The 13,553-nt window shown below is 36.5% G+C and overlaps 1 protein-coding gene across 7 annotated transcripts in view; it reads right to left on the minus strand.

Moving 5' to 3' along the window:
• TRDMT1 (tRNA aspartic acid methyltransferase 1) overlaps positions 1-13,553 on the minus strand; it is a 41,374-nt gene continuing 27,821 nt past the window's right edge. For 6 of the 7 annotated variants that reach the window (XM_090142879.1, XM_031614333.2, XM_090142877.1 and 3 more), the window contains 7 exons: positions 12,757-12,822; positions 11,244-11,313; positions 10,261-10,344; positions 9,467-9,831; positions 5,896-5,953; positions 4,822-4,951; positions 1-760 (listed from right to left, as the gene is read on the minus strand). In XM_090142879.1, coding sequence (XP_089999005.1) covers positions 660-760; positions 4,822-4,951; positions 5,896-5,953; positions 9,467-9,831; positions 10,261-10,344; positions 11,244-11,313; positions 12,757-12,822 — 874 coding nt within the window. In that variant the 3' untranslated portion in view covers positions 1-659. The remainder of the gene's footprint in view (positions 761-4,821; positions 4,952-5,895; positions 5,954-9,466; positions 9,832-10,260; positions 10,345-11,243; positions 11,314-12,756; positions 12,823-13,553) is intronic. The other variant, XM_031614332.2, reaches the window with a different exon arrangement.

Raw genomic sequence — 13,553 nt, forward strand, 5'->3', positions numbered from 1 at the left:
CAGAAACAGCCAAGTTGTTGTCAGGGTTATGATAATCTTGAAATATTTTTATTCAGCTGAACAAATCATACAAAACAGACACATTTGACTTCCAGAAACATGAAAGTATTTAGACAGGATCAGACAAAACTAAACTACAACGAGTCTTCTTAAAAAGTTTATATAACATACTGAGTTTAACACTTTCATTAGATTTTAAAAAAATAATTAGATCATATATACAATAAATCTGTTCGGAATGGATTGCTGTTGTTTACAAATGAAAGCATTTTACCTGCGGAAACTTGTCTTTGCACTTAATGAAAGCAGCTTTGACATTTACAGCCTTTTTATATGGTACTGAGAATAGCTTTCAGATAAAATTGTTTTCTCCATTTTTATTGAGATACATATGTAATTATATCTGCTGTTTTTCATTTGCAAAGTAAAGCTAATATCTAAAAAGAGCAATTAATTCCTGGAAACTTCCATTTCAATAGAGGATGTCTGGAGTGCAAATCCACCATGAATGAAAGGTATTTAAACATATCAGAACTGTTTAGCAAAATATCTAGACGTATATTTTAGTTCTGATTTTTGTTAGGCTGCCATCAGCTTGCTCGTGAAAGACTGAAGTATTTTCTGTCACCAATCCATAGTCATCCAATTCAGGTTCTAAATTATCCAAGTAGAATGGAGATCAATTTTGCCACCACATGTACGTTGAGGCTATTTCCCAGAAGACGGTAGCGTTGCTTTATTGATACTTTGTCAGGAAAGCCTAAAATAAAATGGCACAGAGTCATTAGTCCGGGGTTCTCCCTGGCTTTTTGGCTATTCCTTTTTTCAATGAGCAGTTCAGAAATATAGATTTCATATATACAAAACCACACACCCCTACAGTTCACAAATTTATAAATACAATTGTACACTACACAACTGCTACTCAAGAGAAAATGAAAAGAGTAATGTAGCCACAGGAGAAAGAAAATAAGATGACTCTACAGATACAATAAAATGCATTTCATTACAGGCTATATATTTTATCTCCAATCTGAGGCCCTCTAACCAGTTATGGAAAACTAAATTAGTCTCACATTGCAAGATACTACCAGTACAGATCAGGCTATGAGGAAGGTTTATTCAGGGAGAGATCAAGCAGCTGAACAATTTTCCATGTAATTCAATGCTGTCCTTGTGGAATGCACTCAGAAATACAGACACCATCAAAAAGTCCTTCACACTGTAAATGCATTGACTGGCAAGAAGAAAGGACAACCAGAAAATGTTAGACTGTTCCAGCTATTGTGAAAGGGCTGTGTTCTGTATTGAATGCGCAATCACAGGTGACCAAGCTTCTGAAAATTAAGAAGTTGCCAACTGGCTGGTCTGCTCTACCCGTCCTTGTTTGCACTCTCAGCTTACTCCAGCTACAAGCTAAAGCATATCTGCAAACTGACTGAAAGATGGAAAGCAGTGGTGAATTGACTGTTATGGTCATTTGCTAAGCTGTTGAAACTCGATCACGTTCAATTATTTGCTCATTCCACAAGAAGAAAGGTGTAACTTTGACCCTGAGGTCATCAGCACCCAGCTTGGCTTTGATGCACAAACAATTGGTGTGAGGAAGGAGTGATATATATATTCTGAAGTTTTCAGAGCACCTCAGAAAAATCCTTGTCCAAGGAGAGCTCAGGAGAGAACATGGCTGGATAGCTGCTGAGCCAAGGGTGGGAAGCTGAGGAGGAGGTGTCTGGAAGGAATTGTTCCATCCTTCTCTGCCAGTTATTAATGCCTTGAATATGGACTGCTTTGGTAAACATGTTTTCTGCCAGCTCTAGCCATTCTGAACAGCTTCTAAGCACTCAAATTTGGGCACCTATTCTTTCCCCTTTGGAACAACCGTTTGCATTTCCCCACACAGACTTACTAAAATAGTTTTCCCATTGTATCACTGAATAAGGTACAGAAACTACACATTTCAGAAGAATATATGAAAATAAATGTGTATTTGTGCACACACATGCACATGTACTTAGAGCTCAAGAAGCTTATCTGAACGCTGATAATTTCAGAGTTTCTCCTGCCTTCTGGCAACTGAAAGCCATAATTCATTTTCAGGACTGTTTTCTTTATCCCAAACCTCCCTCCATCTGCCTGTTTACATTATCTTGCATCTTCTGTCTTCTTGGCTCAAGAGTATCTACATCAGGACACATTTAACAACTCATACCAGAACGCTCGTACTTGTTGCACAGATCTCACCATATCATTTAGGTCTTGCATGTTACTTTGCAATGCTGAAGTCTTGACAACAGGCACTACCACAGAGTGCTGCCACCATTTGTTTCTTAATAGCTTACACACATCGCTAAGAGGAAAAATGGAAAAGGCCTCCTGACATCACCCTCATGAAAGCAGGTCACAGGTGCAAGAATGCTCTGATCGCTTTTAATGACTCTGCTGTGGGACCCATGATTAAGATAAATGATTGCACATTTTTTCATTGACCTATAGTGCAATTACAACATATACACTGAGATGTTAAAAGCACAAATAAATCTGTTAACGTTAAGACAAGACAATGACTTTAGCTCTCTCTCTCATGTACTTGAAAAGACCATAAATCAGTTAGAATATAGATGCAATTACGCTGCATTTAGACACGATAATGCTTCTTATAACACTGCTGCAGCTAGCAATATGCTGATATCTGTGACAAAGCTTCCTGACATTCCATTCATTTCCATTTCAGCTTTTATAGTTTTCTCATTTGTTAATTCATTCATTTCTTGAACAAATAGTTGCAGTGGGTACAACTCCAGGCTTTCCGGCATTGAAAATTTCAGCCAAACTGTTGCTAAAGAACACAGATGCAGTCAAATTACAGTGTATTTTCCTCTGAAAATTCCACACTTCACAAGAATGATTGCAAATTTAGTATAGAAGAAATGCAATCAGTGACATACCCCTTACTGTAGCCTTAAATATAGCAACTTGCAAGTCTTTTCAAGAAAATACAACACGTAAATCCTCAAAAGAAACTTAGAGTAGCTAAATTCACCAGATTCCAATCAGCACAGAGCTGAGTAACACTTTTTTTTTTCCCTCTACATGTACAAAGTGGGAAACATCTAGATTAAAACAAAGGAGAGAAATGTCAGACTTATGACTCAGTGCACTGGGAAAACCTTACTGTGCGTATGAATCAGGATTACATGACAGAGGAAGCCATTGGATACGAGGCTTGTTCCATGTGGTATGGAAGTTGGAAAAGTACTATAGTGAAGAAGGGAACTGCAAGAGCTGTAAAGGAGGTTCATTAAGACAGAAGAGTCTAGCAGTATAAGAGCTGTGATCTGTCCCTGGCTGCTGTGCATTTCTTTGGTGACAAGACAAAGTTGCCAAATGAGCACTTCATAGATAGTGACTATCTGGATGCTCCTCAAATTCAGAAGCCTGATTTGTCTTGAGAGTTCAGCTGTGGTTTGCAGAAACATGGAAAGTATCAGCTGCTCCTGAAGATGAGCTCTGAACAGAGAAAGCTTAACATCATTCCAAGTGCTCTGAAACAATAAAGGTCACTCAAACACATGGAGTCATCCAAACAAATCTCTTGCCTCCATTAAATACAAGCAACATTAACTCTAATACACCTCTTAGTGATATTGCAAGGACTGATCCAATGTTTGGAAAACACAAGCTGTTATAAGAAGCACTATATTTAAAAAGAGAGAAAATGGATAATTCTGTTTTCAAAATGAAGCTTAAACATTATTATAATCCTATACATGACAACATAGGCATGTTTAGCTCAAGTTTCTTTACAACAATGAAAGTCAGTATGGAACTGAGAGATGCTAAGAAAAAAGACAAATCTATTAAATAAGGGAGGCTATGAAATACTCCTGCATATTCACATCTAACTCAGCATGGCACACTCATGAAAAAAGTACGGAACAAGCAGGCTTAGTGGTGTCAACTCTAATGACTATGCAAACACGATAATGTTGTTTTAATGTAATTTTTTTTATGTAATTGCAGGGAATAATACAAAAAACCCACTAAACATGTGAAAGAAAAAAATATACGCAAACTATCAGCACTCCTCAAAGCTGCTCAGAAAGTTGAACTATATTACAAGTTACTCAAGGTCACTGGTGTCCTGGAAGTCTGTATTGCTAAGAGACAATAAATTGATCTGATGTAGTGGCAGCAGACCAAGTTCCTTAGCAGACAGTAACAGGTCCATTTCCTTGTCTTTCTTTGCTGAAGAGCAAAGAAAACTCTGATGCATTTATTGCTGACTTAATTTCAATTGACCTGTGTGCAACATACTAGTATTGCCCAGTCTTGCTCCTTGACTCCCTCGTCTCCACAAAATCAGAAAACAAAGTAACTGACCAAGGGCTAGACTGCCTATTCTAGAAATTAGAGAGGACTTAAAAAATTAGTTGAAGAGATTTGTTACTCCTGAGCAAAGAAGCATTTGTATATTGTGAAGTTATTCCCTTTCTGTTACCAGCTGCAAACGTATGGAAAGGAGCAAGCAGCTCAAATAGTGAGAACTAAGACATCCTAAGCTGGCAGGATATGTTGACTTATCAGTTATGGGTAATGTTGGCTGCTGAGTAAATAGTTTCAACTGTGAAACAAAGATATTCCTTCACTGTCATTCAGTAATACAGCACTTTTCATGACAAAAGGGAATTTAGAGAAAAGTCAGCCAATTAGTAAAAACCGATCAGAAAAGCTGAATGGTCAGAAAAAACTTACAAAATAAAATGCACACATTACTCTCAATAAAAAACTACATGAAGTGGGTCCTTTGTGAGCACATACCAAATTCTGGAGGGAATCCATGCAGATTTGCTATTTCTCTTGGAGTAAAATACCTCAGTTTTAGCGTTGACAGTTTCATAAGCTTCTCTTCTTCTGTTAAGTTCTCAATGTGCTTAAACACTGATTCAAGCTACAAAGAATATCCAAAACAACACGTATCAATGACAGAGTCAGAACATGAAATTACGCTGTAACACATCACAACAGAGCATTTCTTTGATTATCACAGTGCCAAAGTCAATTTGAAAGCATATTAACTGTTCTATTTTTGCAGCCAATATCTTAATATGAGCACTGACAAGAACAAAGTCAACGTTGCCATGAAGGAATTCATCACGTCTTCCCCAAGTTTACAAGCCATACCAATACTTAATGAGGCAATCAAAGGACTATAAACATTTGTTAATGACAAAAGATTGACTTAGTATAGCTCAGAAATATCATGCATGTATGCAAGTTAAGTAGTACAGATGCAGCTCAACTGCTTTAATCCATTTGTTTTGGGATTATTCTGAATTCCAAACTGAATTCCTCTTATGCTTAGAAATACCTTACAATATTAGTGAATGGCACAGAAGTTCAGGAGGAAATGTTTGTCTGCTGCTTTTCCCCATGTCAAAGTATCACTTTGTGGTGAATTTAGTATCTACAGCAGAACTTTCCAAAATGTTATATCCTTCCAGATAATAATTTTGACATTCAAAGATTTTAATATTAAACATTTGACAACGCTTACCAGCTCACGTACACAAAAAAAGTCCCTAGAATCACAACTTGGCACTGTAATTTGTCAACAGAATTAGTCAATTTTAATGTTTTCACACTGAAATGTTTTCACTGCGGAATCTCTATGTGACACTACAAATAATAAAATACCAATTCGTTCTCCACAGAGAGAGACACAGGTATATCTTGATTCAAATAAACTGCTGTTTGGAAACTCTAAGTATTTCAGATAGAAACTTAGTTTCCTTAAAAGCATTTTTGTTGTGATATTCAGAATAACAAAGCAGAAGACAGACAAAACAAACTTTAAAACAAGTATTTCTCATATGTTAGTCTAATCATACTTACCTGCACATCTACTGCTGTCTGCAGAACTGAGCCTGTCCCTTCTACATAGTGCCCATACCTTAACAAAAACAAATGAGTATTTTCATTGGAACTTGGCACTAACAATCACAAGGATACAGGATGAACTTCATTTGCTGCAATTAACAAATAGCCTTCTGGACTGACTAAGGAAAAGGCCTTGTTATCAACAATGCTAACTCCTGAAATGCAGTAGCCTCTGAAGATAACCTCTGGGGATGAGTCTGCAATCAATGCACAAGGGTTTAACCACGCTAATGCCTTATATAAGGAAAGTAACTCAAGCACAGCATCATCAGAAAGGCCCATCTACATTGCAAACATTGATTTTACACTAAGGCAAAATATGTCAAAGGCCAAACGGTCCTAGGGTTCTAATTGGCCAACCATATTAAAAGCAGGACCATTAAGCGTGATCCTGCAGCTTTCAATCAATCCATTAGGAACAAAGTAGTTCAGTCAGATTTAACTTTTGCTTGCTTGCAGATTTTCCACAAAGGGAAGGGATGGGGGATGGGCTTCTATGCAGAAAAGCAGAAGAAAGAAAGAAAGAAATGAAAAACAGCATCCAACTAAACAGTAAGCACACTTACGCTATAAAAACATACGACAGCTTTTTTGGATACTTTGTGGTTGACTGCATAACAATATGTTTACTCTGTACTCTTTTCCAGGCTATCATTTAAATATAATCATGGGTTTTCAGAAACAAGCTCTGATGGTCTAACAATGATAGCAAATGAATTTACTGAACAGAAAGAGACTGCGAAAGCCAGTGATGGACTTGATTCAAAGTAGAAGAACTTGGAAGATCCCCGCATCAGACACGAGTGGTCTGCATCAACCATTAATATATATTATCCTCAAGTTTTCTCTGTGTAACTGTAAAGACCACTGTGTTTTAAGCCTACTAACTCCACAATGAATAAAGGAGTGATCTGCCTTCATCAAAGACATAATGACTCAATATGACTCAAATCTTGAGAATTTCTTCATCTGGAAATGCTTATGAGTAGTTCTACCAGTATCAGTGAAACCAGCATAAAATAAATAAAGTACATGCAAATCTTATCTCAGATCAGGACAAAGTGACCCAAACACTAACACCACATGAAATTGAACTGTAAACATAACATTTAATTGGTTAGCAGCACTCTGAAAATTCCCTAATGCCACATCTAATGAGGTAAAACACATAGCACTGAAGAATCCTCATCTTACATGGTATCTAATACTATTAGATCTTACTTTGGATGAGTGTATCTGAGACAAAATAAATAAACGAGGATAAATTTCAAAGTGGTAGTTCAGAGTTTTATTGGGGAAAGAGGATTTTTTAAATGTGATACATGTTATCTAATACACCCTAGTCTAAATAACTGTGACTAAAGAACTCACAGAAAAAAATCCAGTTGGTATAGCCAACTAGATTTTAAAATGAAGATTGTCCTACCTTTCCTTTTTTAAAATGTGGACATATGGGCAATGTTAGCTTGAATGTCATTGATTATTACTGCAGTTGCTGACTACAAAAAAATTAACATGCCTACCTTAAACTCAGAACATAATTAAAAATGGGAAATTTTGCCACAGTGAAAAATGATGCATTGATTTTTGGATATTTCATTAGCAGTTACAATGAAAGAAGCAGATGGCTTAAGAAACTGCAGTCCTAAATTTTCACTTGACTGACGATTGTTTTCTTACACCCCATCTTTATTTTCTACGCTTTATAAAACGCTCAGTTTCAAACATTCGTATGTTATTTCCTGGTATATTCTGTCATTAGAGAGAATTCCTGTAACTAATATTGCACTATTTCTGAAGGCTGCTCTTGTCAGCATAGCAAGAATTTATGAGTCCAGAATAATTTGAATCAAATAGTTTTCATTTACTCTGTCCTTCAAAATGGTAATTTTCCTCTTTCACAACTTCAGACCTCACTCACAAACACGTTCCTTAGAGAAACCAATGGCATTCGCACACTCAAGAAACTCAGCAGTCATCTTCAAATTGTCCAGGAGCCTAAGCTGGAAGGTTCTGCTCCATCACTCAAACATCACATCTATGTTTTGCCCTAAGCCCCATCAGAGCTTTTTCACGCCCAGAAGACACAGGGTATGATAAAGGCAGAAAGGCAAACAAAAGCACTGATGTAATGTGTTCAAGGTCTCTGAATTAGCAATGATCAGTGTGACTAGTAAGGAAGACACCATACCAGTACCACAGCAAAGAGATTCTCTCTACTGCTCTGAGTACTGCTCTGCTTCATTCAGGGTTCTCTTCCTCAAATCTGATGCTTCAGAAAACTCCTAGACTTCTTACAGCAGTGTTGTACTCTAAGCCTCAGAAAGAGCTCTGGATGAAGACTGAAATGTAATTATAACAATTGTCTTAGTGCTGAGCTGTAAATGATACCCGATATGGTTCTCCATGTGGTCATATCTTTCAATTCTTCGTTCCAAAGCCAGTAAATCATGAGCCAAGAACTACAACTATCCGGCCTGACTCCTCCCACATCATTAAAAAGGCAACAAATACAAATAGAAGAGAGCCTACATTTTTTGACAACTTTAGTTATGAAACAGTTCCCACAATGCTGACTTTGCCATGATCAAAACAGTGAGGGCAGAAAAGACATATCAATGAGAGGTGGAGGAAAGGCTTTCGTGTTGCATGAATTTTGAAATTCTTCTCAGTATTTTTATTATCAAAAAGCTGAAATCACAAAATCTGCAGGAATTCAGTTCATCTGACATTCTAATTTCTACTACTAACAATAAAAAAAACCTTGCTATAATTAGCTTTAATTCATTAACTGAGCATTATTCTGTTGAAACATCTTGAGAACTCAAACACAAACCTCCAGGCTCTAACTGGCACTTTCCAATACCAATGCATTCAGTGGAGGCTCCTGACAGGTTGCCTGTAGTATTTCAAAATGCTCAAAAACATCTGCCAGTCAAACTCAAAATTCCAAAGCATGAATCAGAAAACTACTAGACAGAAAAGCACTAATGTTCTGCTCCATCAAATGTGATTTGTAATGCTGCAACCTAACTGGTTTTATGATATATGGCCAATTCACAGCTATTTTGACCTACACAGCTGAAACATCCAGGAAATCAATAAAATGTACAGTGGAGACAGTTTTAATGAGGAATGGATCTGTCATGCATGACACTCTGTAACAGCAGTGAGCAATATAAAGAAATTCATTAATGAATCAGTACTATACCAGTCTACTGGAACCATATTTCCGCAGGGGTAATTAAGCTTCTGTGAAGGTCAATAACAAATGGCAGTGTCTTTTGTGAATGTGTTTTTCAAGTGGGCACATGATGTTCTGCCAGACAGTCTCATGCTGGCATTCCATTCAATTAGGAAGCATGCTATATAAGGAGGTTTTTTTTTTTTTTTCCCTCAGATGCCTATCTTTTTTTGGTGATGAAATAGCTTTTTTTTCTTCAGTTTTTTAGTACACAAGGGAAAGCACAGTACACAGTCAAAGTTTCAGGACATGATTCAGCAATACACTTTATTTGCAACTTACCCTTTTGTAAAGCATGTGGATCTTCGGCAAGCGGGTTTAACAATGTCTAACAAGAAAGCGTAGCGTACCAAGGACTTGGGTGCTAAAAAATACTGATTCATCTCTTCATTCTCATCTTCCAGGAAATCTTGTAACCTCTGAATAGAGGGATCATTGTCTTGACTATGCTTCCTTACCATTTCTTCTGCTGTTTCAAGCTTAAAAAGAAAGGCCTCTTTTGTCAAGCGTCCATTCTTGCTGCTGCAATCAGAACCAATATTTGAAACTAGACTCTTTTCTCCAGAAGGCAAGGAAGAACTTGCTTTGTCAACAACTTCATCCTTGGACAACTCTTCTAGATTCTGATCTGGGAATCTTGTCAATATCTAAGAAATAAAATTGTGAGAAAGATTAAGTAAGTGTATTTGATAAACAACATGACAGCAGAAACTGTAGAGATTAAGAATTACTTCAGAGATGCAAATAACCATTTGGTGTTATTTTTACAAAGATTAAAAAATAAATAAGTTAGCATTGAGATCAGTTGACCTAACAGCAATGATGATGGAAACAATCGCAAATAGTTGCCTTTACCAAAAGACATTTCCTCTTCAACTGCTTAAAGCCAACTAAGCCATTGATATGCATTTCAGTGTTTAGAGGACACAGCATCCAGGCCAAAGGAAAAGAGACAGATTTCAACTTTTCTGTTGATATCTCTTATCTAATCCACTCCTGTCCATACTACTAAACTGAAAATTTAAACTACAATCTTCATTAAATCAAGAAAATTGAATAACAGAAATTAGACTCACCTGACCAGGAACATGAAAGAAAAATGGCTCGTGGTGAAGCTTTGCAATTAGAAAATACCGCAACCTAGAATTGGGAATGCCAAGCTGCAAGCAAAAATCCACAAGTTTTTAGTCCATGTGACAAACGGAGAAGAAATGATCTATAGCACTGTAAAAGTTACCTACTATTATTTACAGTAATAAAATTATTTCACACTAATGCATTTTGCCACTTAAGAGATATCAAAATTAATTGATAGTACCTAAATACTTCTAATGAACCACAAACGTAATTCCCATGCCTAGGAAACATCAAAGAAACAAGTAGGTATTTTTTTCTCATGATTCTGATTTTCTCTGTAAATGAACAGGAACATAAGCAAATTGCTACGTGAAGAAAGAAGAAAAATGCGGCACGCCACTGTTTCCTGGGACAAGTACTGCTTGTTTTTTTTTTTTTTTATAAACCAGGAAAAAGGTTTCTCCTTTTGTTACAAGGAACTATAGGACATCCAACAATGAAACAAATGTACCACTGGCTTTCAAGTTACCCTCTACCATGTTCTGTCAAATATATATAGTACTTCACTGATCCCATTTAGTCTTGCACAGTCTGGCACCTCTCTTAATTCTTTTCCGGTTGCCAAGGAAACATGCAAACAGTGTCCCTGCCCCCACAAATGACAATCATGTTTTCTGTGCTGGAAAATCACAGGCATCAGCAGTTCTGAAACAATGAGGCTCCTGCAGGGAAACATCATCTTGGTCATGGTTTATGTTCACACCTACTTTAAAAAAACAGTAGCAAAAAATGCATGACTAGGATCACAATAATAACATCAGTAAGACTATGCCAATGTACCAATGAGAAATCGGTCATATCAGATGGCTCTCATTCAGAAGCTCTGGGCACCACCCTCTTTTCTAACACATCATTTTCAGATGTACTTGGACTCAGTGTTGTTTGAACAGTTAAATAATCTTAGAATAAAATTAATACTCACACAGGTTGGAGACAAGAGAAATTCTTGATATTTAAATCCACATGTTTCTAGCGTTCGCAGAAGTTCATTTCTGGCAGTGAGAAGAATCAAGAAGCAATTACGCCCTTCATAAGATTTTATGTTCTTTTTATCCTAAGTAAAAACACATCAAATGTAACACCTTAGGTACTGAGATTTCACATTCAGTGAAAGAATCAGACAGAGAATTACAATGTAATGTAACCCATTTCTGAACTTATATTGACAGCATACAAAATGCAGTGTTACTGCAGCTAAAAATGATCACTACAAATTCACAAGTACCTAACACCTACTTTGGTGCAAACACCCCTTCAAAAATATTCCATCTCTAGAAGTTTATATCTCCAGGTGTGTGTGCCAGCAAGGAAAATAATAAGAGAGCAAAACTTCCTCTTCGTTGTGAATTATAAAACTTGACACTAAAATCAACACAAATGGCTCACTGTTTCCCTCTGTTCATGCATATGATATCAGCTAAGCTTAATAAAATGGTTAAGCCAAAAATTTGTGGATTTGACAATAAAAGCAAGCTTGGACTGTGCTCTGCAAGCATAAAAAAAATCACTGATATCGGAGTTTTCCTGAAAAGACTTGCCTTTCCTATTCCATGAAGGCTATATATATGCAGGCTATATATAAATCACAAACTGTGACCCACTATCTGGCACTGTACATGGCACTGCATCCCAAGAGAAAGCAAGCATTCTGACCAGAGTGTTTTCTGAGTTACAAACTGTTTCAAACACTGGCCAGCAAGGAGCAGCCTTAGGAATCTCAGGCTCTCCAGGAGCAATCCAAATCTCCAATGGCACTGCTGCATTTAATGCTAAATGTCTCCCAGCTGCCTGCCACATGCATTAAGAAGCATGAAGAAGCTGGCTGCTCTCCTGTTGATTTAAGAAAAGTAGGATCTTTTCCTTGCATTATTTCCAGCAAGAAATGAGAAAAGATGACTAAATCCCTGTCTCTCCACAAGTGAGGAAAATGGTCCTGCTGTCATTAAGTAGTCTTATCAGCAACTTTCCTCTTCCATATTTCAGATAAAAATTATATGCAGATTTCATATTCTCTTTGTGAACCATTTTATAGCAACAGTGAATCAGTGATAACATACTATCAACAAAAGCACTGAAGAAAGCTACTGCATTCTATTGTGATCTCAGCACAAGATACCAAAAGCTCCTGTCATGGGTAAAATCCAAAACCACTCCTTGAAAAAAAACATTGTTCCTTTGTAAAGGACACCAAGTCATCAAAGAAAAACAGCAGAGTCAAGTTCTAGTCTGCTTTATCTGCTTAGAGAAATAGTTATTTATCAAGTTCCTTTTACAAGACCTTAATTCCCAAATTAAAACAGTAACTTTTACCTACAGCTGCTAACTGTGCCATCTCACTATTTTCTTCTCTTAAATTCTAGGAAATAAAAATCCTGCCTTCTCCTGAGGAAAATCTCCTTTATTAAAAAATAAACCATGTATAAGTTAGACTTTACCTTGCAGAAGACGATTCAAACCCTTTAACATTTTCTAAAAGTAGGTATTTTGGAAGCTTCTGGAGCCTAAAAGAAAGAAGAAAATATCAATAGATCACAGTTACAAGAAGTAAACTGCATTAGATTTATCTACATACTTGTTTAGCTACAAGATCAAAATATTTCTATACCACGCTAGTCCATAAAAAGATGTACCTCAAGGTCACATAGATCGAGTAATTCCCATACGAATTGTTGGTAATTCCAAACAACAACAAAAACCATTTTCATTCAGATGGACTGCTGTACCCATCTGCATCCCACACATGTTTTTTTGAAAAACAGCACTGTTCATTTCCTAAAGCACATTATTACTACTCAAAGATTAAGTCTGTAATAGAAAAGAAAATTAAAGGGGATGAAAAATACTACAATTTACCCATGGAATAGAACACTTTATTTATTTTAAGTACTTCAATCTTAAATCAATGTTAAAATACCATATCTACATTAGTGGCAAAACATCAAAGTCAGTATTCATTTAATTGCTTTAACAAATACTACATTTAGAGTTCAAACTCCATATACTTTCAATTTGCTGTACTTATTTCATTTTCATGAGAAGGGAAGGAGAAGTAGCTGAGATTAAGCAACATCAGTGCAAAGGTCTGGAAATTCCAAAACCAGCTTATTAAATCTCTGGAGAAAGAAACATACCAGAACTGTACCAGGGACCATTTTAACAATTTAAAACCATGAATGATTCAGATACAAGTGACTAGGAACATGCATTGGAACTAATACTCCAGTAAGACTAA

The sequence above is a fragment of the Phasianus colchicus genome, chromosome 6 (genome assembly GCF_987193195.1).
Source record: "Phasianus colchicus chromosome 6, bPhaCol1.hap1.1, whole genome shotgun sequence".
Lineage (NCBI taxonomy): Eukaryota > Metazoa > Chordata > Aves > Galliformes > Phasianidae > Phasianus > Phasianus colchicus.